The following is a 24377-nucleotide window of genomic DNA, read 5'->3' as shown; positions in this document are numbered from 1 at the left end:
GGCAGCTGTTTAAAGACCGGGTTAACTCTGCCGAAGAAGTTTTTTTTAGCTTTTTAGCCAAGAAATATGCTACTTCTGTCCTTCCAGATCTCTATCTCCTCCTATATCATCTTATAGTTTGAAAAGAAGATAATACACCTATTGTTTGGGACTTATACCCTTAACTGTAATGGCACCTCCTATTGTTATAATAGAGGATCTTAATAGTGTATTTTGGCTTTCTCACCTGTGGCTCCAGCATCGCACCAAGGTCCAACATTGGCAGGTTATCTCCCTAGGGCCATAGCCTTCCTCTAGGTCTAGGGCTTTTTGATTACTTCTGTATTCTCGTCAGAATCTTAAAAAGAACGACCAAACAGTCTATATTTTCACTAAATTCTGGGTATTGTGGTTGTGAAATTTAGAAAATGAAGCATGCATAAGCCAATTCATCTAGCTTCTTTTGATTACCATTAGTTGTTTCTCAGAATTTGGAACTCATCCAAAGATAAGGCTCTAACGACCCCATGGACCATCGGCGAGCTCCACTGTGACCTCCAATGATCGAGTACCATGGGGGATGAATGATGATATGAATTCAACTCACAGGTAACAAAATATCACGCGATTAATGATTATCAATTGAACCAATCTCCAAAGTACCATGAAAAAACAAGCCCAATTTTTCACTCTTTCACAATTTTTTTAATCAACGTTTCTGAAAATTTTGGGTTGTCAGTCCCGACATAGGATGTTATGTCAAATGGAGAATTTGAATATAGAATAATTGCTTAAATTCACTCAGATATTCTACTGCTGAAATTCACCATAATCTTTGGTTCTACCAATAAACGACAGGGCGGAGCTACAAAATTAGTTCATAGGGTAACCGGGGTCAGAATACATTAATCTTACTTAATTTTTACTATTATCTTAGTTGATTAAACAATATAATAATAGATTTTATCAGAGGTCATCGGCTGATCTCGATGGTTATACCGTAGCTCCACCCCTGATAGTCGATAAGGTTTACTTTCATGAACATACCAGGGCCATCACTACCATGTCCAGGACCACGTTCCTTGACTTTTAAGCAAGAGGCTCCCAATCAGCAATACTCGACGATAACCACAATCAATTTAATGGTTGTGACTCTGTAAGATGGGTTGCGTTATTTTCCTAATTTCTGCCGCATATGCTTTCCGATAGGATAAATTGTGCCTTTTTTTAAAAATCCTATACAAACAGTCTAGTTAATTCTATTGTTTATGTCATTAAATAACTATCAAAATATCATAAAAATATAAATCATCTTCATCTAGAAAAAATATATTCTTTTGATATGCAAAGATAAAAGATTATTTGTTTTTACAATAAATACAAATAATAGAATTAACTGCTAGAAAGTCAAAAATATACTTTAAAAATATAAAATAATCAACTCCAATATAAAAATTTTTGTTAAAAAACACATACTACATCCATCCCTAAATGTTTGACGCCGTTGACTTTTTTATTTATGTTCGACTATTCGTCTTATTCAAAAAAAATTATCAAATATGTAAAACTATATATACATAAAAATATATTTAACAATAAATGAAATGATATAAAAATAATTAATAATTATGTAAATTTTTTGAATAAGACAAGTAGTCAAAAGTGCATAAAAAAAGTCAACAGCGTCAAATATTTAGGGATGGAGGGTGAAAACTGATTGTTAAATATGTGATCTGAATTGTAACTGAATTATATCCGGATTAGTTTCCTAGTAGGTTTCTCCCAGTTGTTTCCTACTAGGAGTCGGATTAGTTTCCTAATAGGATTCTTTCGCCTAATCCTACTAGGACTCTTAGATTTTCCCCTTATATATACTCTTGTAGTTTGCACGGGAAGAGTAGAGTTCTCATTGTTTCCCCTGTATTGTAATCATATCCTCATAGTGATTATTGCCGGTTAGCGCCCGTGGTTTTTCCCGCAAGGGTTTTCCACGTTAAATTCGTGTCTCGTTTGTGCCTTTGTTTCTAACAACTGGTATCAGAGCCGCGAAGATTAATCTACGCTATTGCTGCCGCTGACCGGGCTTTTTCCGGCGATCTACAGAATCGTCGTTTTGTCGAGATCAGGTCGGAGTCGGCGGCGACTCCGACTCGACGTCGCGTCCGCACAGAAGAAAAAGAAAGGAGCAGACGCACGTACGCAGGAGAAAAATTGATCGTTCCAAGGACAAGCCATCAGATCGTGCCGTCCAATCCACGCTACTGTAGCAGCTACAGTACAGCTACAGTAACAGTATCGTTTTTCTTTCCAGATTTAATTGCTACATTTACCCGATCTTGTGTACCCAAAAGTTGTCAGATCAACTATTGTGCATCGTTCCGAGCACTGGAGTTTCGCGTATCTGCTTGGGTTCAACATATTAATACCAACAGATTCAGGATTTATTCCCAATGACGAGTTTAAAGTATGATCTACCTCTTTTGGACCGAGACACAAGATTCTCATTGTGGCAAGTGAAGATGCGTGCAATTCTTGCACAGCAAGATCTGGATGATGCGCTTGATGGATTCAACAACAAAAGGACAAATGATTGGTCCGACGATGAGAAGAAGAGAGACCGTAAGGCTATGGCATATATCCATCTTCATCTATCCAATAATATTTTGCAGGAAGTGCTTAAGGAGAAGACAGCTGCCGCGCTGTGGTTGAAGCTGGAACAGATATGCATGACAAAGGATCTAACCAGCAAGATGCACTTGAAGCAAAAGTTATTTCTGCACAAGTTGCAAGATGATGAGTCTGTGATGGATCATCTCTCCACTTTCAAGGAAATTGTTGCTGACCTTGAGTCCATGGAGATAAAGTATGATGAAGAGGATTTAGGCCTTATTCTGTTGTGCTCATTGCCTAGCTCATATGCAAATTTCAGAGATACTATCTTGTATAGTCGTGATACTCTAACTTTGCAAGAAGTTTATGATGCTTTGCATGCCAAAGAAAAGATGAAGAAGATGGTACCTTCTGAAGGATCTAACTCACAACCAGAAAGCTTGGTTGTTCGGGGCAGGCAACCAGAGAAGAACACAGACAACAAATCAAGAGACAAAAGTTCTAGTGGCTACCGCGGGAGATCAAAATCCAGAGGCAGGTATAAGTCATGCAAATACTGCAAGAGAGGTGGACATGATATTTCCGATTGTTGGAAGCTACAGAACAAAGAAAAGCACAAGGGAAATTATAAACCAAAAGGTAAGCAAGAAGAGCAAGGTAAAGCTGCAGTTGCTACTGATAATAAACCAGATGCAGAATTACTAGTTGCTTATGCTGGTTGTGTACAAACCAGTGACGAGTGGCTTCTTGATACTGGATGCACCTATCATATGTGCCCTAATAGGGATTGGTTTACCACCTATGAACCTGTACAAGGTGGTAATGTTTTAATGGGTGATAATACGCCCTGCAAAGTTGCGGGCGTTGGTACTATACAGATCAAGATGTTTGATGGCTGCATTAGAACATTATCAGATGTGCGGCATATTCCCAGTTTAAAGAGAAATCTCATCTCTTTATCTACTCTTGATCGCAAAGGGTACAGATATTCCGGTGGAGACGGAATTTTGAAGGTAACAAAAGGCTCTCTTGTTGTGATGAAAGCTGACATTAAAACTGCCGATTTGTACCATCTACGAGGTACTACGATAGTAGGTAATGTTGCTGCAGTTACCGATTCATTATCGAATTCCGATCTTTGGCATATGCGTCTTGGGCATATGAGTGAAATTGGTTTGGCAGAATTGAGCAAGAGAGGATTACTAGATGGACAAAACATCGGAAAGTTGAAATTTTGTGAGCATTGTATCTTTGACAAACACAAGAGGGTGAAGTTTACCACATCCACACATACTACTGAAGGTATTCTTGATTATGTGCATTCTGACTTATGGGGTCCTGCTCGTAAGAGGTCATTTGGAGGTGCTCATTATATGATGACTATCGTTGATGATTATTCGAGAAAAGTTTGGCCCTATTTTCTAAAGCACAAATTTGAAGCCTTTTTGGTATTTAAGGAGTGGAAGACTATGGTCGAAAGACAGACTGAAAGGAAGGTGAAAGTCCTTCGTACTGATAATGGGATGAGTTCTGTTCTAGGCAATTTAAATCATATTGTAGGTCAGAAGGCATTGTGCGCCACTACACCGTTTCTCATACACCTCAACAGAACGGTGTAGTTGAGCGTATGAACAGGACAATTATTTCAAAGGCCCGTTGTATGCTGTCAAATGCAGGTTTACCTAGACGTTTTTGGGCGGAAGCTGCTTCCACTGCTTGTCATCTTATTAATCGCTCACCCAGTTATGCCATCGATAAGAAGACTCCAATTGAGATGTGGTCTGGTTCCCCAGCTAATTATTCAGACCTGAAAGTATTTGGTTGTACTGCTTATGCTCACGTTGACAACGGTAAATTGGAGCCTAGAGCTATTAAGTGCATATTTCTTGGTTATCCTTCTGGTGTGAAAGCCTACAAGTTATGGTGTCCTGAAACCCAAAAGGTTGTGATTAGTAGAAATGTCATCTTCAATGAAACAGTTATGTTGAATGATAAATCTTCTACTAATGTTCTTGTTGAGAGTCAGCAGAAAGCAAGCGTGCAGGTGGAGCGCTTGATCAGTTCAGGACATGTACCAGAAAAAGAGAATATTGCTAGTAACCAAGATGCACCGGTTATTTAAGAGTCAAACTCTTCTGTTGTTGAGCAGTCACCAAAATACTCTATTGCACAAGGCAGAGCTAGGCGAAATATTAAAGTCCCTCAAAGATTGATCGAAGAAGCGAACATAGTTGCTTATGCTATGAGTGTGGCGCAAGAAATCGAAGGTAATGCAGAACCTTCTTCATATTCTGAGGCTATTGTTTCTGCCGATAACAATAGATGGATAGCTGCCATGCATGACGAGATGGAGTCACTTGAAAAGAATCATACTTGGAAATTGGTGGAATTGCCAAAGGAGAAGAAACCTATCCGTTGCAAGTGGATTTTCAAAAGAAAGGAAGGTATATCTCCAACTGATGGGACAAGATATAAAGCAAGGTTAGTTGCTAAAGATTATAGCCAGATTCCAGGTATTGATTTCAATGATGTGTTTTCCCCAGTTGTGAAGCATAGTTCAATTCGCACTTTACTTGGTATCGTTGCAATACATGATTATGAACTAGAGCAATTAGATGTGAAAACTGCATTTTTACATGGGGAGTTAGAAGAAGACATCTATATGGAGTAACCAGAAGGTTTTGTTGTTCCTGGTAAAGAAAACCTTGTCTGTAGGTTGGATAAGTCCCTTTACGGGTTGAAACAATCACCTCGGCAATGGTACAAGAGATTTGACTCTTTCATGCTTTCTCAGAATTTCAGAAGATCACAATTTGATAGTTGTGTTTATCTTAAAGAGGTTAATGGTTCAATTATATATCTGCTTCTTTATGTTGATGATATGTTGATTGCTGCAAAAGACAAATCAGAGATAGCAAAATTGAAGGCACAACTGAGTAGTGAGTTTGAGATGAAGGATTTAGGTGCAGCAAAGAAAATCCTCGGTATGGAAATTACCAGAGAAAGACGGTCTGGCAAGTTGTATCTTAGCCAGAAAGGTTATATTGAAAAGGTCCTTCGTCGCTTCAATATGCATGATGCAAAACCAGTAAGCACTCCTTTAGCTGCACATTTCAGATTATCTTCAGATTTTTGTCCACAATCAGAAGTTGATATTGAGTACATGTCTGGAGTTCCATATTCAAGAGCAGTTGGTTCACTTATGTATGCCATGGTATGTTCGCGTCCTGACTTATCACATGCATTGAGTGTTGTCAGTAGATACATGGCTAATCCTGGCAAAGAGCATTAGAAAGCAGTTCAATGGATTTTCAGATATCTGCGTGGTACTTCTAATGCTCGTTTGCAGTTTGGAACGTCTAGAGATGGACTTGTTGGTTATGTGGATTCAGATTTTGCTGGAGATTTGGATAGGAGAAGATCGCTTACAGGTTATGTTTTCACTATTGGAGGCTGTGCTGTTAGTTGGAAGGCAAGTTTGCAAGCAACTGTTGCCTTATCTACTACTGAAGCAGAGTACATGGCTATTTCTGAAGCTTGCAAAGAAGCTATTTGGCTCAGAGGCTTGTATACTGAGCTTTGTGGAATTACGTCTTGCATAAATATATTTTGTGACAGTCAAAGTGCAATTTGCCTTACAAAGGATCAGATGTTTCATGAGAGAACTAAGCACATTGATGTCAGATATCACTTTATTCGAGGTGTTATTGCTGATGGTGATGTTAAGGTATGCAAGATAAGTACTCATGATAATCCAGCTGACATGATGACAAAGTCAGTTCCTGCCACTAAGTTTGAGCTTTGCTCAAGCTTGGTTGGTGTTACGGTATAGTCCAAGAGACTATTTGACGCGCAATCAATTTGACCTGTGAGGTGTATATTGGTGATTGATGATTTTTGATGCTACAAGAGAAAATTCGTCTCAAGGTGGAGATTGTTAAATATGTGATCCGAATTGTAACTGGAATTATATCCGGATTAGTTTCCTAGTAGGTTTCTCCCAGTTGTTTCCTACTAGGAGTCGGATTAGTTTCCTAATAGGATTCTTTCGCCTAATCCTACTAGGACTCTTAGATTTTCCCCTTATATATACTCTTGTAGTTTGCACGGAAAGAGTAGAGTTCTCATTGTTTCCCCTGCATTGTAATCATATCCTCATAGTGATTATTGCCGGTTAGCGCCCGTGGTTTTTCCCGCAAGGGTTTTCCACATTAAATTCGTGTCTCATTTGTGCCTTTGTTTCTAACAACCCATTTAAAAACATATGAATAAAATAAAAAAATCTACGGTAAAGAAAACCACAGCCGCAGCCATAGGGCATGTTTGGATCCCAACTTTTTTTAAGTCTCCGTCACATCGAATGTTTGGACACTAATTAGAAGTATTAAATATAGACTATTAATAAAACCCACTTTACACTTTGGACTATTTTACGAGACGAATCTATTTAACCTAATTAGTACATGATTAGCGAATGTGATGCTATAGTAAACATTAGCTAATCGTGAATTAATTAGGCTTTAAAAATTTATCTAATGAAATAGCATTTATTTATGCAATTAGTTTTACTATCAGTCTATATTTAATACTCCTAATTAACGTTTAAACATTCGTGATAAAAAACTTAAAAAAATCTCTGATCCAAACAGCCTTTCTGGTCATCTGGCGGTTTCTTCTAGAACAAGTAGAAAAGAAGAGACGAGCGAAGCGACCCACCCACTGGATCTGAACACGCGCGCGCAGGCAGGCAGGCAAGCGAGCACCGGCTGACCGACGGCGCCAGTTAATCGCCGCGCGACGCCGCCGGCAAACACTCCCACGACCAAAAAACGCACCCCGCGCTTGACCCGCCGTCGCGCGCCAAAACGAACCAAGCCCCTCGCCGCCGCGCCGTACGTCAGCACCTCCCCTGCTGCTATACTGCGTATACATACATACATACAACCGCAAAGCCGCCGCGAGCACCAGTGCTCTCCGCTCTCGTCCTCGTCTCTTCCCGTTCCGCCGCCGCCGTCGCCGCCCCGTGGTATGACGGGTGGAGCGCCGATGGCCGTGTCGCCCCCGTGGCGGCTGCGGAGGCAGCGGTCCGTCCCGGCCGCCGTCGTGGCCACCTTCGCGCCCTGCGTCGGCGGCGGCGCAGGTCACCAGGCGGCGCCGCCGCCGCCGAGAGTCCTTCGCTTGGGAGGGGCGGCCAAGTCTGCTCGCTACCGCCGCCGCCGCGTAGTCGGGGAGGAGGAAGAGGGTGGGCGCTTCGACCACGCCACACCGTCGGCGGAGCGGCCCGCCCCCGGCGGCGTGGCCCTCGTGCGCGCGCTGTGGAGGAGGATCGTGAGGGGGAGGAGGTGGAAGGTGATGAGCCGGAGCGGGTCGTCGTCGGTCGGGGAGCAGTACGGGCAGGACGAGTACGAGCAGAACTTCGACGAGGGCGCCGCGGCGGCCGGCGGCGAGCCCGAGCCCGAGTACCTCTCGCGGTCCTTCTCCGCGCGCTACGCCGGCGGCCGGCGATCCGCCGGGCTGGCGCCTTGGGGTGCCCCCCGCGAACTAATCCAGGTGACTCAGTGAACTGATCTCATCATCATGGCTGCCATGGCATATTTGTGCGGTTTAGAGAACCTGCTCAATGGCGGGTAAATCAAACCTCATATGTCTACTTTGCAGTATGTAAATTTAAAATTTTAACGTAATCCATCCAAAGGAATGTCACTGCTGAAACTCACTATTGTGTTTCTGTTTAATTTGAATTTTGTTTTTTTTTGCCCCATTCTTTGAGTAAATCTACTTGATCTATTTTGCTGGCCAGTTCTTGGGCTGATCAGACAGCCCTGGGGAATCACAAGTTCATGACAAGTCGTTGAAAACTACCTTAAAAGTTACGAACAATCAATTGGAGATCTTTGTTACACAAGATTTGTTCAGTCCAAAAAAAAATATCTCGAGGTATTTAACAAATCGTTTTTTATCATTGGATCTAGCTAAATAGGATATGTACTGTTAGATCCAACGATCATAAATAATTTATTACCGTGATATACCGATACCTCGAGATATTTTTTATTTAACTGAAGTAATGTTGCACAGGCTAGATCATACCATTGGCTCCCCACCACTAGCTGTGTGAGATTTTGAGTTACAAGGGGTTAATAGCTATGGCGATTGATACGAATCGTGCTGATCCATGCATCTTTTCTCCTGATTATTCATACACTTGAGAGATGACCCATGGCTATGATCAAAAGCAGCTTTGATTTTTTTTTCCAGCGTTGGCTTCTCAAATTCACGCAACGTGTTCAACAGTGGAGGCCTGGAAAGGGGGACATGGCGTAGAACAGATGCCATTTCTGCATCGATTAATTAATTTCTCAGGCACCAATAAACATCAAGAAAGTCTCTGCTAATTTTTTTATTTAAATAAAAAAAGATGAACGAGAATACGTGCTTTTGACTGCTGACAAACCGTCTCATGTTATTGGCTGCTATACCTGCTAACTGTTCTCAGCGGAATTTTCGTACAGTCATCTCTGGAAATGTCAAATGATTGCCGTTGCTTACGTCCACGCTTCTGATAAAGTTGATTTGAGACGGTGAATAATTAGTCCCGGTTTTGGAAGAAATTATCGCTGGTGATTGCATGATGATTTGGCGTCCTTTTGCCTTACCTCATAGGTTGAAAATTATGTTAAACTTGGGGAAGTGTTTTCAACCACTGAAGGAATATTGCATCTTTTATTGCATATCACCTTAATAGTTACAAAAATTAAATAATTTGACAAGATGCTACCACGTGTACCTAGGTTAATTTGTTTTTTTTACAACTTGTAAGAGTTTAAATTTGAACTTGCATGTTCGGGGAATGATATACCATATTAATTTATCTTGTCATTTTTTTGAAAAAATTATGACTATATATATTGGTGACATGTAAGAAACAAGTGGAGGTCCCCTTGAGTGGTGAAATCCACTTCCGTTTAACTCGGGTTCTTAGGCTCCATTTGAAAGTGATGAAGATTTTGTTTTTTTATTATTTTTTTGTTATACTTATTTGAGGGTATAAACAATTGAATTAAATAGTAAAGAGTAAAAAGTCTTTCTTTAGAAATATCATTGAGAACCTTTTATATAGAAATATTTTGTACAAAATACACCATTTACAAGTTTGAAAAATGTTACTCCAAAGTCTTATGACAAAACATTTTCATAGACTTCTTTGGTTCTCTCCTATTAACAACAGTGCAAATTTTAATACATATTGGTAGCTTACTGTTGTCTACTATCACTACCCTGCAGTCATATTACAAGACATTTTATTTTTTCCTAAGTCAGTTTTTTAAGTTTGACTAAATTTATATTAAAAAAGTATAGCAATATATACCACACAAAAATAGTTCCATTAAATCCAATACTGAATACATGTTAACATTTTTTTCCTAAGTCAGTTTTTTAAGTTTGACTAAATTTATAAAAAAAGTATAGCAATATATACCACACAAAAATAGTTCCATTAAATCCAATACTGAATACATGTTAACAACATACTTGCTTTGTGTCAAAAGTGCTGCTACATTTTATAAGTTTGGTCGAAAATCAGAATGTCTTGTAACATCAAAAGGAGCCCAAAGATAGCACTTAATGTGGCAAAACGTGAGATGGGCCTAATGTTTTACTACAAAGAAATCTTTATGAAGTGATGGTGTTTGGTTTAGTACGCTGCGAGTATCACCGAACTTTGTAAGGACATATATGCTAAACCAGTTGTGTGTTGCGCTTCTTCTTCTTTTTCCCCCCTATTCTGTGCTACAGTGGTCATGATCAGGGTTTACCTTTAACGGTATGGCCTAGTTACTGTACCTGGCGTTAAGCCCGGTTACCGTATTAAATCATAAAAAACAACATAAAATTTATCAAAAGATTAATTTTATTTAAATGTGGTTACTATTAACGTACCTCAGCTATAGCCACGTGGTAATTGACGGTTTAATTAGCCCTGGCCATAATACTGTGACAACAGAAAATGGAGGACAATTAAACAGCAAATGAGAAATTGAATGTTGAATAGATAAGAGAAAACTGTGCGCACATTGATATCAAACATAAATATGCTAATGAACGGTGAATTTATAATGAAAATCAATTAATTAAAATAAAATTTATGTTTTGGATATTACATAATTTTGTCATATTCAACCAAAAGAATTTTATGACCATATACGTACCATCCACCATGCTATTAATTAAGCCATGTATGTATATACTAAAGATGAGCTAAATAGAAATATTTTAAAAAGACATATGTATGACTTTTTAATGCAATGCAATTGGGACATCTCTTCTAATTCATATAAAATAATCGTATTTAAGCAAATTTGTACAATCCCATTGAACAATGTTCTTTTATCACAATTTAATAAAAATCCACTACAAATCACGTACAAGATAAGAGAAAAATTTAATCATATAAAATTTAGAAATCTAATTGTGTGTATAATAATTAATCTAATAAATTTCTAAAACTCAATAAACCACAACTTTATCATTTTTGGTAACTATAGGAATATGTATACACAATATATAGCATAATTAGAAGCTATATACATGAAAACTATATATATTTATATTCTATAGGAAATTTCTAATATATAGAAAGGAATTTCCTATGCATGTCAGTGGGGTTGTAAAATTGATCCAGACCATTCCATTAATGTACGATAATTCTGGATCGTTGGATTTATCCCGTGAGACAATGAGTAATGAGTCATATCAGGTAGATGATTCTAGATGTAATCTAGTCCATCTAAAAATTAGCTTAATTCTAATGTGTTTACTAGGTGAAAACCCATATAATAAATAATAGAGATTACTGATAATAAAAAACAATGACTGGGAAAAATAAGCAATAACGTTATGTTAGGAAGAAAACAGCAGAGTGACCCGTTGTCATTTTTTGAGAGGGCCCAATGTTATATCTTCATCTCCACTTTGGAGAGGATCGGATCCATTTTTAGCTTATGCCGAAGCAACACATAGAACACTCCCGTTCAGTGAAAGGTCTATGACAAAGGACATACGTTGTGACTCTTCGCTGACATCTGATCTAGATCGATTTATGCCTTACCAAAAAATCCTAGCTGGTAAAAACTAACAACCGCATGAGCACTCGATTAGAGAGTTTTCCTCACGTTTTTTTTCCATGTCAACCGACCAAAATAGGTAGTGACTAGCACTACTTTATAGACGAGTAGCTTTTACCCTAGATAATTAATTTATAGCCTCTTCTATATTCACTAACACATCCAATCAAATATAAAAATTGATCCTCGTAATCAAATATGACAGTTGGCAACCTTCCTTGAGCAAGTCTCCTTCTCCCTCGAAGCCCTCGTGTACCGGACACATGTGGGCCATCTTATAAAAAACTCTTAATTCATTTCTATAACTATTGGCGGATAGATTTATTGCTCTAAGTATGTAGATGATAACATGATCTTCAGAAGTAGTGCACACCACTTGATATGAGAATGCGAAATACCGTCGACGGAGATCACTTATATGCTCATGGTTGTTGCGCTGGTCACCACAAACCCACTTCATTAGCTGATGCTTTGATTATTGAGGCTTTTGCAAATTTGCCACTAGTTACAGTGATCGCTTATATTTTTTTAAAATTATAAGGATGTCACTCGAATGACAGTTCTAGTGATATTTTTTGTAATTTTCTAGTGTCAATTTTATAATAACGTTTTAAACCAGTGGTAAAATTGCAATCGTCCCTTATCATTTCTGGCTAGACTGTCGTGGAGATGGATCATAATTCTCTAATTTATGGGGAGGAGAAGGTTTTACGAACACAAATTTATGCGCTTCTCTCAATGGTTCTCAATGGTTTTAGATTCATATAAAGGCTTGTTTTTTCTAATACTATTTTTTAAGGTTTAATATATGTGTGAGTTAAAAGAGATGAATATGTACACTAACCCTATAGCAAGTTAGCAAGTGGTTAATCAACCCAACCCCGAGGGGCAACGTCGCAAATCTCTCCCCCGGCCGGGCAGGAGATCTCCCCGCGCGGCGTCCAACCCCTCCCCGTCCGGCGAGGCCACGCGCCGCCGCGGCCACCCCGCCCGCCTCTCTCCCCTCCGGCGACCCACTAACCCGACCCCGAGGCCGACCTCGCCTCCGCAGTTTCGCGACTACAGCCGCCGCCGCCGTCGCGGGGCGCCACAATGGTACGTCCCTCCCTCTCGCTCGCATTCCGCGCCGGACGTCTCCCTCCCCCCCCGGGCTAGGCGTCGTCTATGTCTCGGCGCGAATGAGGGGGATCGGGACGGCGGGGCTGAGCCGTTCATATCGCGCTGCGTCGTGCCGAGATCCGCTGGCTGGAGCGTCGAATTCCGCGTGGATCTGGGGTTTTTTTGTGCGCTACGTACTGATGTGACTGCCTTTTTTTCCCCTTTTTGGTATGATTTTTTCCCACTGGGTGGCGAACTGGCGATGGTTGTGATGCTGGCAGCCGCTCCGGTTGGATATCAAGGTAACTACGGCGCCTCTCCTCTCTCCCCGTATGGGATCTGCTATGTTTAGCTGATAGTGATTGTGTGTTTGGTCGGATCAGAGGAAGCTCGCGCAGAGGTCGGAGAGGGTCAAGTCTGTGGATCTGCATCCGACAGAGCCATGGTGAGTAGGCAGTCTGTATCCATGACGTGGTTTTGGGTTTGGGATAGTAGTGTAGTTTTGGGTTTGGATATATTACTGATGTTTGAATGATCACGACTTAGCCGTGGCAAATCACATGAATAACCTCCTCTTGTGTAATGCAGGATTCTGTCGAGTTTGTACTCAGGGAGCGTTTGCATCTGGAATTACCAGACGCAGGTACACGACTATTCAAAATAGCTTAATTCTCATTTTCTGCTAGTTTCATGGATTTTATGCAATGATGATCGTCTACTACCTGTACCCTAGCCTTTTCTTCAGAAAATACATAATGGATATTCCCATCCTTATATAAAATTAATATACATCTTGTTTTAGGCTACATGCAATATGTAGTGATAGTAAGTTCTCCTGGAAGGAAGCAAAAAAAGGGGAGGGAGAGTACCGAGTATGTACAATGTAGCGATTGGTTCTTAAAACCTAGCGAGGAAGGCTTTAATGTGTTTACAAAGAATATGGTCAAGGCAACAGTAACAACGAGTCAATGAACCTTTAGATGGTTGTTTCAGATGGGTGAGTGGTAGCTACATAGTTGGGACCTGTAAGAAGTCTGCAGACTATGTAGAGTAAACATGAGGAGGTACAACATAAAAGTAAAATCTAGTAATGAATGGAAGAAAAAAAAAAGAAACAGACACATTTTCAGTATAGTTTAGTTACTCTTAAAGTTATCTGATTAAAATATGTTCATCTATCCCAGACAATGGTGAAATCATTTGAAGTCACAGAGTTACCAGGTATGATTTCCTACCTTATCGCTTACTTCTGTTCCATGATATACCATCGGTCTAATATTATCATCCCCATTGCAGTTCGTTCTGCTAAATTTATTGCACGGAAGCAATGGGTTGTTGCTGGTGCTGACGATATGTTCATACGTGTGTACAATTACAATACAATGGATAAGGTCAAGGTTTTCGAAGCTCATACGGATTACATCAGGTGTGTGGCTGTTCACCCAACCCAGCCCTTTGTGCTGTCATCATCTGATGACATGCTGATTAAGCTTTGGGATTGGGATAAGGGTTGGATGTGCACTCAAATCTTCGAGGGGCATTCTCACTATGTGATGCAAGTGACATTTAACCCGAAAGATACCAATACTTTTGCTAGTGCTTCCCTTGATCGCACAGTAAAGGTTGGTGGTTTTTAGTTTTTTACCCTCAAGTTTTCTTGGCATAGTTCTTGCATTACTAACATTTCTTGGTCTAGGGATCTGAATGTGGCATTCTCATTTAATTTCAGGTATGGAGTCTTGGTTCCCCTGATCCGAATTTCACATTAGATGGCCATTCAAAAGGTGTCAACTGTGTCGATTACTTTACTGGTGGTGATCGTCCATATTTAATTACAGGTTCTGATGATCAGACCGCAAAGGTATGCCATCTCCAGTGAATTATCTTGTGAGTGTATTAGACATTATTATGACATGCTTTGTTGAATCAGGTGTGGGACTATCAAACAAAGAGCTGCGTTCAAACACTTGAAGGGCATGCACATAATATCTCTGCTGTCTGTTTTCATCCAGAGTTGCCTATAATACTTACTGGCTCAGAGGATGGGACAGTTCGCTTGTGGCACTCTACCACCTACAGGTTTTATTTCTCTCCCTATAATAGAACTTGTAGCCTGTAGGATACTTCGTGCATAGTTTGCATTTTGAGATAATCTCGTTTACTTGCTACTCTTATTGGTGTGATGTGCTTATAGATGGCAATAATAGCTCTGCCCAGTGTTATAAAAATTGATGCTTAAACAATCATTATTGTAGTTATATATAGTGATGACCTTACCAATTGTAGTTTCTGATCATTTGTTTCTTTAGGAATTAGTTTGTAAATTTAGTAATTTCTTTAGTCATGTGTCGACCGTCGACTGATGCAGCATTGCATGCTTTAATCTAGATATATAAGTTTTGAGTGAAAGGGTTACAAATTACAATTACTCCTACATCATAAGTTTGCAGTTCAACTCAGTTCTATTTTAGTAATGTTATAGGGCAAAATGTTACAGTTTGAAGTAGGAATAGTCAAGAGGAATATTTTCTATTAACCCTGTACTGATTGGTGTCAGAATTGGTAGTGATTTCTAGGGTTAAAACACCAGGACTGTGACTATAATACAGTACTACCTAACAATTGGTGATCTCTGAAGTGAATTATTGTGTCTGGACTCTGGAGAATATTTTAAGCTATCATTTTCATGTGATATTGAGAATAAAGAGATTTTACTTGCCAAATTATGAAATTAATATTCTACACCAGGATATAGGTAAATATTTTCTAGAGGAACGACCAGGATGCACATCGCGCCCACGCCATAACACGATTACACGCACGTATACGCATATTAGAGAGTCTTCAATAGGTACTAGAGCTATTGGTTACTATGTGTGCATATACTTAATTGGCACATGGCAGGGTATTTCAGTTATATTCTTATTTGTGCGCATTGGATTGTTCTAACTTTTTTTAATAAAAAATTGCATAGGATTGTTCCATTTTTTTTTGTCAAGCATTGCTTTGGATTCTTTTATTATTACTGTAGATGTGAATAGCAAGTAACACATTGCTTGATTCTTGCAGGCTTGAGAACACTCTTAACTATGGCCTTGAGCGAGTTTGGGCTCTAGGATACATGAAGGGTTCAAGAAGGTATTGGATATGTTACACTTACTGTTTGGATGCTATGGGCTTGTGTGCTATTGAAGCTCCCCACACCAAAAACAAACCACAGCATACAGATATATTTCTATACAATATTTTCTCAACTATCAGGGCATAAGTATGTTAGTTTAGTGTATATGTTCTCTACTTCACAGTTCCCTCACAAGTCACAATGTAGCAAGAACAATTTTTTCGTCTGCTAAACAGTTCTTAAGAGTGCTCTTCACAAAAATGTTTCTTCTCATGCTTTCACTAGCTTGTTCTTTCCTTCAAGTTAATGTAGTGATATGGAAAAAACTTCATATGTGTAGGGTTGTGATTGGATATGACGAAGGGACAATAATGATAAAAATTGGCCGTGAAGTTCCTGTTGCTAGCATGGACAGCAGTGGAAAAATCATATGGGCAAAACATAATGAAATTCAAACTGTTAATATCAAGAGTATTGGTGCAGAGAATGAGGTTGTCTTTTTCACCATTTCTTAACCTGTATACCTTATGCTTTATTACATTTCTTAACCTGTTTCATTTGTCAGATTGCAGACGGTGAGCGCTTACCATTGGCTGTGAAGGAATTAGGAACATGTGATCTTTATCCACAAGTAAGTGTATATTTCATATTTAAATGAATGCGTAATTCGCATAGTGATTTTTTTAACTAAAATGAACTTGACACTTGCAACTGGGTCCCAAATTTCTGCTTGAGTACTTTTTTTTCCCTATTCGATACAGGAATCATGTGTACACCATTTGATCATTCATTTTGAAGTATTTTCTTACATGTTAATTTACTTTCATATTTGCGTTGTGAGTCACTTATATTTAACCACAACATGGAGCTTCTGTTGTTTCATTTGCAGTGCAATTAAACTAAGCTCAAATCTAGCATTGCGTTGTGGGAGTGCTGGTTTCAAAATTTTACTTGTTTGTGTTAAATAAATGTGATGCAATATGTTCTGACTATTAATAGGTTATTTTGAAAAATATTCTTTTACTTTGAAGTTTAAGCTACTAGGAATTTCTTGGTGAATCAAGAATATACTTTTTTTTTTGTACTTTTATGGTCCTTCATTCTAATGTGTGTTTGCATGTTACTAATAATAATATTCATTACAGAGCTTAAAGCACAATCCGAATGGGAGATTTGTTGTTGTATGTGGAGATGGAGAATATGTAATATACACTGCATTAGCATGGAGAAATAGATCATTTGGATCTGCACTTGAATTCGTTTGGTCATTTGATGGAGAATACGCTGTCAGAGAAAGCACCTCAAGGATAAAGATATACAGTAAAAATTTCCAGGTTTGTACTACCTACTAGGCTACTACCCATCTATTTAATTATCTTTGTACATCAGGGAAGGGGCCTGTCTTCAACACGATGTGCTGGGCTGGAAAACTTTAATGGGTGTGCACATTTCATGGACAAAATCTCAAGTGCTGTACAACAGATTCATGTATCATAAAGCCTTATACAAATTTGTATAAAATAGGCAAAAATAAAATGCAAGTAATTCAAATAAATATCTAACATGAATAGAAAACTACAAAATATTTAATGAAAATTTTGATAGCTCGTGAGGTTATTTTATATATTGAAAACACTTGATAAATCATCATCATCATTGATTTGCAACGGAAATATTCTTTGTTTCAAATCATCTTTCACATATTGCTAATCTCATTACAAAATCCAGCAAAATTGTCTCCAATTTATAAATCTTACTGAATGTTTCATAATATAAAGCCAGTTTCTCTTGTCTTTCTTCGGAATACAAAGTGATCAATTCCTTATGAAAACTAAGGGAACAGTTACGGAGTATTCTCGTACTAACTCATCACCTTTAGATTAAAAGGTAGAGGTTCTAGGCAGATCATTACTCAATATGATTTCATATGGTAATATCCTTTTTCCTTATGTGAAATGTGATTACATGGGACATTGTGAACTACTCCCTCCGTCCCATGATACAAGGGATTATGCATTTTTTTTTTTGCAAAAATTAAGTAGAAATAGTACAAGTCATGTCACAAAAAGATGGTAGTTGGGAAATACAATAGTACAAAAGTTGATTGATGGGAAATAAAGAGATGCAAAAGTTGGTACATAGGGAATTAAATAGCGCAAAAGTTGATAAGTGGGTAATAAAGTATTGTGTTGGGATCACAAAATCCCTTATATTGTAGTACAAATTTGAATGGCAAAATACCTTATACTATGGGATGTTAGGGAGTATATTATATTGTTTCAGGGTCAAATTTGTTAATTGAATATTTATTAGCGAGCTGCTGAGTTATCATAACAATACCCTTCAGTATGGTTTCTGAAACATAATATGATAATGGAAACTACCAATTTCAGGAGAGAAAGAGTATAAGACCAACATTTTCTGCAGAACGTATATTTGGTGGAGTATTGCTGGCGATGTGTACAAATGACTTTATTTGTTTTTACGACTGGGCAGAATGCAGGTTGATACGCAGAATTGATGTCAATGTGAAAGTGAGTAATTCTGTTCATGGGTTCAAACCTATTTTGCATGTCATTTGGAATATTATGATGCTAAAACATCTGCTTTCTTATTTATAGAATCTGTATTGGGCTGACAGTGGTGATTTAGTAACAATTGCAAGTGATACCTCGTTCTACATTTTGAAGTACAACGTAAGTCTTTCTGCATTTTGTCCTCTGTAAAATTGTGTTACATGATGTAACTAATATTAATACAACACAAAAAAAAAAACTGTACCTTCCAGAGGGATGTAGTTTCTTCTCATTTGGATGGAGGGGGCTCAGTTGGTGAGGAAGGCGTGGAAGATGCCTTTGAACTACTTCATGAGATCAATGAACGCATCCGAACTGGCCTATGGGTTGGCGATTGTTTTATCTACAACAATTCTTCATCCCGACTTAACTACTGTGTAGGAGGGGAGGTGAGTATTTTCACCATAGCAAAAATAGATTGCTATGTGTTTTTTTTTTGTTATACATTTAATTTCCAGGGGTGTTATAATTGTTCCTTGTGTTACAGGTCACAACCTTATTTCACTTGGATCGGCAAATGTATTTACTGGGATATCTTGCTAACCAAAGCCGTGTTTATCTGATTGACAAGGCATTTAAGTGAGTCCCATCTCTGTTGCTCTGGCACGGTATCATGGTACGAAACCACAACAAATTCTTAAGGTTATATTTTTTTTGTTTGCAGTGTTGTGGGGTACACTTTGCTCCTTAGTTTGATTGAGTATAAAACACTTGTAATGCGTGGAGACTTCGATCGTGCAAATGCTCTTTTACCGTCTATACCGAAAGAACAACATGACAGGTGCCCCCCTGTTCTACTAATTATTGTAGTAGTATGCAACACAGGGCTCAGGATATGAACATAAACCTTTTATTTGCAGTGTGGCACGTTTCTTGGAATCACGGGGTATGTTGGAAGAAGCCCTTGAGATAGCAACAGACTCCAATTACAGATTTGACCTGGCTGTGCAGCTTGGTCGGCTTGAAGTTGCAAAGGCACAAATGATTACCTCACCACATTTTCAATAATGTCTTTTCTTTGTTCAAATATTTTTAACTATAGTTGCTTTGCAGGCAATTGCTATTGAGGCACAAAGTGAGTCCAAGTGGAAGCAGTTAGGGGAGTTGGCTATGTCAACGGGAAAGGTATGATTGTTGGATGTATCAGTTATCTTTCTTTTATGAATCTGTGCGCAGTGTATATTGCACTAATGAAGCAGGGCTGTTCTGCCCTGGTATTTGGTTTCTTGATTATTAATACCACGTGACTTAATAATTATGAGGGTACAGAAAAAATATAAAATTCAACAAAGGAATTTATGAAGAGAGATTATAGTTTCGATGGGAAGATGCTTCTGCTGTTGCTATGACTCTTGAATTAGAATCTGAGAAGTACTCTTTCCCTTCAGCTTTTGCTTGTTCCATCTTAGTTTCGAGAAGTAGACTTCTGCATGTATAATAATAACATGCCATGTTATGTTCCAGTACCTTGTACAAGATACAAGACTGGTTTAAAAGCACACTCTGGTCTTCCCTTTCATACTTTCTTGTGCTGCTTGAGATAGGAGAGTTTTACATGTGAAAGAATAAGTTTCCATCTCTTTGTTAACTGTTGTCAAGAATCAGATTTCTTTTTGTAATATAGTAACTGCCATTTTATGTATCAGTGCTTTGTACTTGATACAAAACTGGGTTAAATAGTACACTCTTGGCCTTACTCATCATACTACTTTCTGCAGCTTGATTTGGCAGAGGAGTGCCTTCTACATGCTCTGGACCTCAGCGGTTTATTGCTTCTGTATTCATCCCTTGGTGATGCTGAAGGGATAACAAAATTAGCATCTATGGCTAAAGAACAAGGGAAGAACAATGTTGCTTTCCTTTGTTTCTTCATGCTAGGGAAATTGGAAGAATGCCTTCAATTGTTGGTTGAAAGGTATATAGCCTTTGGCTAGGGTATCCTATTTAAAACATTGCATATTCAGAATTTATATTTATCTTTTATGGTGATCATACTATATTCTCTATACAGCAATCGTATCCCAGAAGCAGCATTGATGGCAAGATCTTATCTTCCAAGCAAAGTCCCTGAGATTGTAGCGTTATGGAAAAATGATCTCCAAAAGGTACCTTCTGTCCTATCTCCTACGAAATTTCCTTTGCATTTTTTCTGCCCAGACAGTCAGACACATGCTTGGTCTTTTCCCACACCTGTATTACATGCTAGTGCTCCTTTGCTCACATTTTAGCATGAATTGCCACTTATACTTAAGTTACATATACAAGCATGAAATTTCTGTTCGGCATTACCAAGACATGATCCTTTCTGGTGATAATACTGATAATTTATAGTGATGTTTTATATCTAATTAGCAGGGTGCCTCATCTAGTTTTTTATGCACTCAATAAATCGAAGGGTATTTGTCTATTATCTAGGTTGGCATGCAAAAACTAGCAAAAAGACATGCTTGTTATCGTCTACCAGTTGATTGCTCTTATTTCAGACTACAAGCACTGTGCTTAATTTGTGGGAGCTATTGTTTACTACCTGACCGTGCCTTTCTTTTTATTGTGACATTTGGTGTATAGGTAAACCCAAAAGCAGCAGAATCGTTGGCAGATCCTGACGAGTACCCAAACTTGTTTGAAGACTGGCAAATTGCTCTCGATGTAGAAGCTAATGTTGCACCCAAAAGGTATGTTTGTACAAGTTAAAAATGATGTCCTTTTGTGAAAGCTTTTCCTGGTTACCTCTTCCCATGCACGGGACAAACTGACAAGGTTTGTAAGCTTTGTTCTTTTCTTTAATTGGAAGCATATGATGAAATAAACATGACATCGGATGTGGTTTTGAAAATTTCACATTTTGCTTCAATTGAACACATGGTGAAATAAAGAAAAGTTACGTCAATACACATCTTTGTTGTTTCCCTTATTGCTGTCCTGATGAAATCCTATTTGAATAGGGGTATTTATCCACTAGCGGAGGAGTACATTATTCATGCTGAAAGGCCCAATGAGACTCTGGTGGAAGTTTTCAAAAATATGCATATACATCAGGAGTTGCTAACAGATGAAAATGGAGACGATAATCAAGAGGTATCACTTCCGCAGAAAGAGTTTGTAAAAATTGTTGTTGAATAATTGGCAGTTTTTTGAAGATGTTAAATTATTAGAACAGATTTTGTCACATATGAGGTTTCTACTGTTTCCCACCAATCTAATGTCCATCATTTTAGTATGACCAGTTCTTTACTTTTATTTTTCATTATATTTTCTTTGCTTCATGTTTAAGTGTTAATACACGAATATCAATCTGGTCATACAGGCTACTGAGGATAATGGAGAAGATGGCCAAGAAGATGACATTGAGGTTGAGGCCGATGGTTCAACTGATGGTGCTGTCCTTGTGAATGGACATGATACTGAGGAACAGTGGGGTACGAACAACGAAGAATCATCAGCATAAAAGCTGTAGTCGAGCAAGTGTACAGTCCTAAAACCTTTTTTTGTCCTGGTTTCTCCTCCCAGCGCACCAATGATCTTAGTGAAAATCTGCTGGTAGTGCCCTAAAAGAAGTGGAAAAGAAAAAGAAAGAAAGAAACAGAACCTGCGGCTGGATAGAAGTGTTGATTCTGGACTATATCCTTCAGTTAATCTGTTGGAAATAGTTTCAGTTTTAATTCGTTTTGGTATTTGAGTTTATCTGTTGGTCTGACCAGTTTTTTTTAGATACCTTCTTGGACATGGGAGCAGATTTTGTATTTTCTGTACTTGAGTTGCTGCAAAATGTTTCTAAATTCTAGATACTGCCTTGCCTTTGCAGTATTGACACCTGACCAATAGTGAATCAGCGGGACAGCAACCTGATACAACACTGATTAAGCTTGTAAAGGTGAGGTTTTGTGCACTTGTTCCAACTATCCAACTATACTAGTATTAGTATTAGCGACAGTTGTACGCAACGGACGTCCTTTCGGTTGTTATAGCTAATATTTTTTCACAGGTTGCTGACTCCTACTGTGATCATGTGAAAGCCGTTTACCCCACTTGTATAATCATTAGACGTGCTTTACAATCGACATATCCGATGTTAAAACCCGCAGAAATTAGTCCGCACTTCGTTCCAGAATATTTCTTTGATGCAATCCTCGAATTGTTGGAAGACAGCACTTCGCGTGAGCTATGTATCATTTTTGTTTGTGCTATATCATGGGAGTGTTATCGGTGAATTTTAGATGCAAAATGATTCTCTTACACTGATAAACCTGAATAGTTTGATAAAAGCCAACCAGTATGTCTTTATACCAGCAACAAAATGCATGTGCATTGCAACGGATGAAACTAAACCTATCATAAATATTAGATAATTAGGGTTCAATTTTTATTTGTGATGGTAACATTGTCTCGCGTGGTCATCTATCGCATTGTTTTTAAATCATAGAAACAAATCATATATGATCTTATAACGGAAATAGAAATAGAATTGGATGCATTACGTGTCGAAGTAAAAAAAACATGTGAAACTGTGACTGATGAAATACAAAACGCAGGCGGCGAGGCAAGGGCAGGAGGCAAGTGTGCCATGTGCCCAGGTGCCCATATACCACAGGATCTAAAATTGTGTACACCATGAGCCCAGATACCTGATGATGCATTGAACCTGTGCTGAAATTTCAGTCATGGTTCTGCCAACTCGAAATTTCAAAATAAAATGCTTATTACATTATTCTCAACTTGGCAGACAACACTTACATTGAAACAATAATTAGTCCTGAATGCGCATATAGAACGATACAACAACCTTAAAGATTTGCAATACAGTATCGTGCTAGCTGAAAACAGGAGCTAACTGGTCTTAAAACATACGGCTGGGTTCTTTGGCTGTTTACGAAGGATAAATACAAAAGATTATCTGATTTTTATGATAAACGATGAAATTAATTAATATAATGTTAAAAAAAATCTGATTTAGAAATCATTTAGCGGTTTGTTAAGCGTGTTCGTAGAAATAAAAGAAAAAATTGAAAGTAATAAGTCTCGACTTCTGTATCCATATGACAATTCAGCAACTTGGAAGAGTTGAAATATAATGTATCATGCTAACCGAAAGAGGAAGCAAACTGGTTCGGGTAGAGCCAGCACGTGAAGCACCTTTGTGTGTACGTCGTGGTCGTGAGCGCACAGATGCACTGTCTCGCCCTTGCCGTCTCCACCGTGCACGATATTGTCTACCGCCGTGCCGGAGCCATATCGGAACCCGTGCACCTTGGTTCCGGAGAAGAATTCGTGCGGCGTTACGGTTTCAGTTCCCGTGGAGAATTCCCGACCGACAAAACAACGGGACATCCGAACAACGGGACATCCGAACAACGGGCAATATGTTCTCGGCGATCTTAAAAAATAGACGTTAAAAATAAACTATGATGAACTTTAAAATGAACTTTAAATTTAAGATTATAAACATAAGAAAAACGAAAAGACGAGACTGTTAAAGTGTATACGAGTTAGAGCTAGAGATGGATATGCACACTGGTTTATTAACTGAATTTATTATTGTACTTACATGTTTAGGTGCTTTTGGTTAATAATTTGACACTGGAAAGTCTAGTCATCAATGATTCAGTTACCTATTTAGTTACAACGCGCCGAAGGCATCGCCTGACCTATGAGCACGAGGTTGAGCCGTTGATAAAGTTGGTAACGGCTGCACCATCTTTCTTCATTTAATAGCTACCACGTCAGCTTTTTCTTTTTACCTCTCCCATGCTATATGGATAGGGTTGGCGGCTATTATACATGTTCTATTTCTAGAGTCTCAATCGGCCGTAAAAGATGGATTTATTTATAACTGACCCATTTTTAATATATCACCCAACTAGTCACTCA

At 38.6% G+C, this 24377-nt stretch overlaps 2 protein-coding genes across 2 annotated transcripts; both read left to right on the top strand.

The window, feature by feature from the left end:
• The first annotated feature begins 7635 nt into the window (after window positions 1–7635).
• On the top strand, window positions 7636–8344 carry LOC121053450. The gene has a single exon (XM_040520363.1). The coding sequence runs from the start codon at window positions 7636–7638 to the stop codon at window positions 8149–8151; it is 516 nt and encodes a 171-aa protein (XP_040376297.1). The 3' UTR covers window positions 8152–8344.
• A 4235-nt stretch (window positions 8345–12579) lies between these two features.
• On the top strand, window positions 12580–22488 carry LOC102716286 (coatomer subunit beta'-2-like). The gene is made up of 24 exons (XM_040520594.1): window positions 12580–12809; window positions 13094–13114; window positions 13196–13257; window positions 13401–13455; window positions 13997–14033; window positions 14109–14434; window positions 14542–14673; window positions 14743–14891; window positions 15882–15950; window positions 16274–16424; window positions 16499–16564; window positions 17079–17267; window positions 18327–18467; window positions 18555–18629; window positions 18722–18898; window positions 18997–19088; window positions 19174–19290; window positions 19370–19484; window positions 19563–19634; window positions 20228–20424; window positions 20521–20614; window positions 21078–21184; window positions 21455–21587; window positions 21817–22488. Exons 1-24 carry the CDS (start codon window positions 12807–12809, stop codon window positions 21955–21957), a joined length of 2721 nt encoding a protein of 906 aa, XP_040376528.1. The 5' UTR covers window positions 12580–12806; the 3' UTR covers window positions 21958–22488.
• Window positions 22489–24377: the final 1889 nt, after the last annotated feature.

Source organism: Oryza brachyantha, chromosome 2, assembly GCF_000231095.2.
Source record: "Oryza brachyantha chromosome 2, ObraRS2, whole genome shotgun sequence".
In the NCBI taxonomy this organism is placed as follows: Eukaryota; Viridiplantae; Streptophyta; class Magnoliopsida; order Poales; family Poaceae; genus Oryza; species Oryza brachyantha.
The sequence above is the reverse complement of the archived record's forward strand: the minus strand, read 5'-3'. Positions and strand labels throughout refer to the sequence as shown.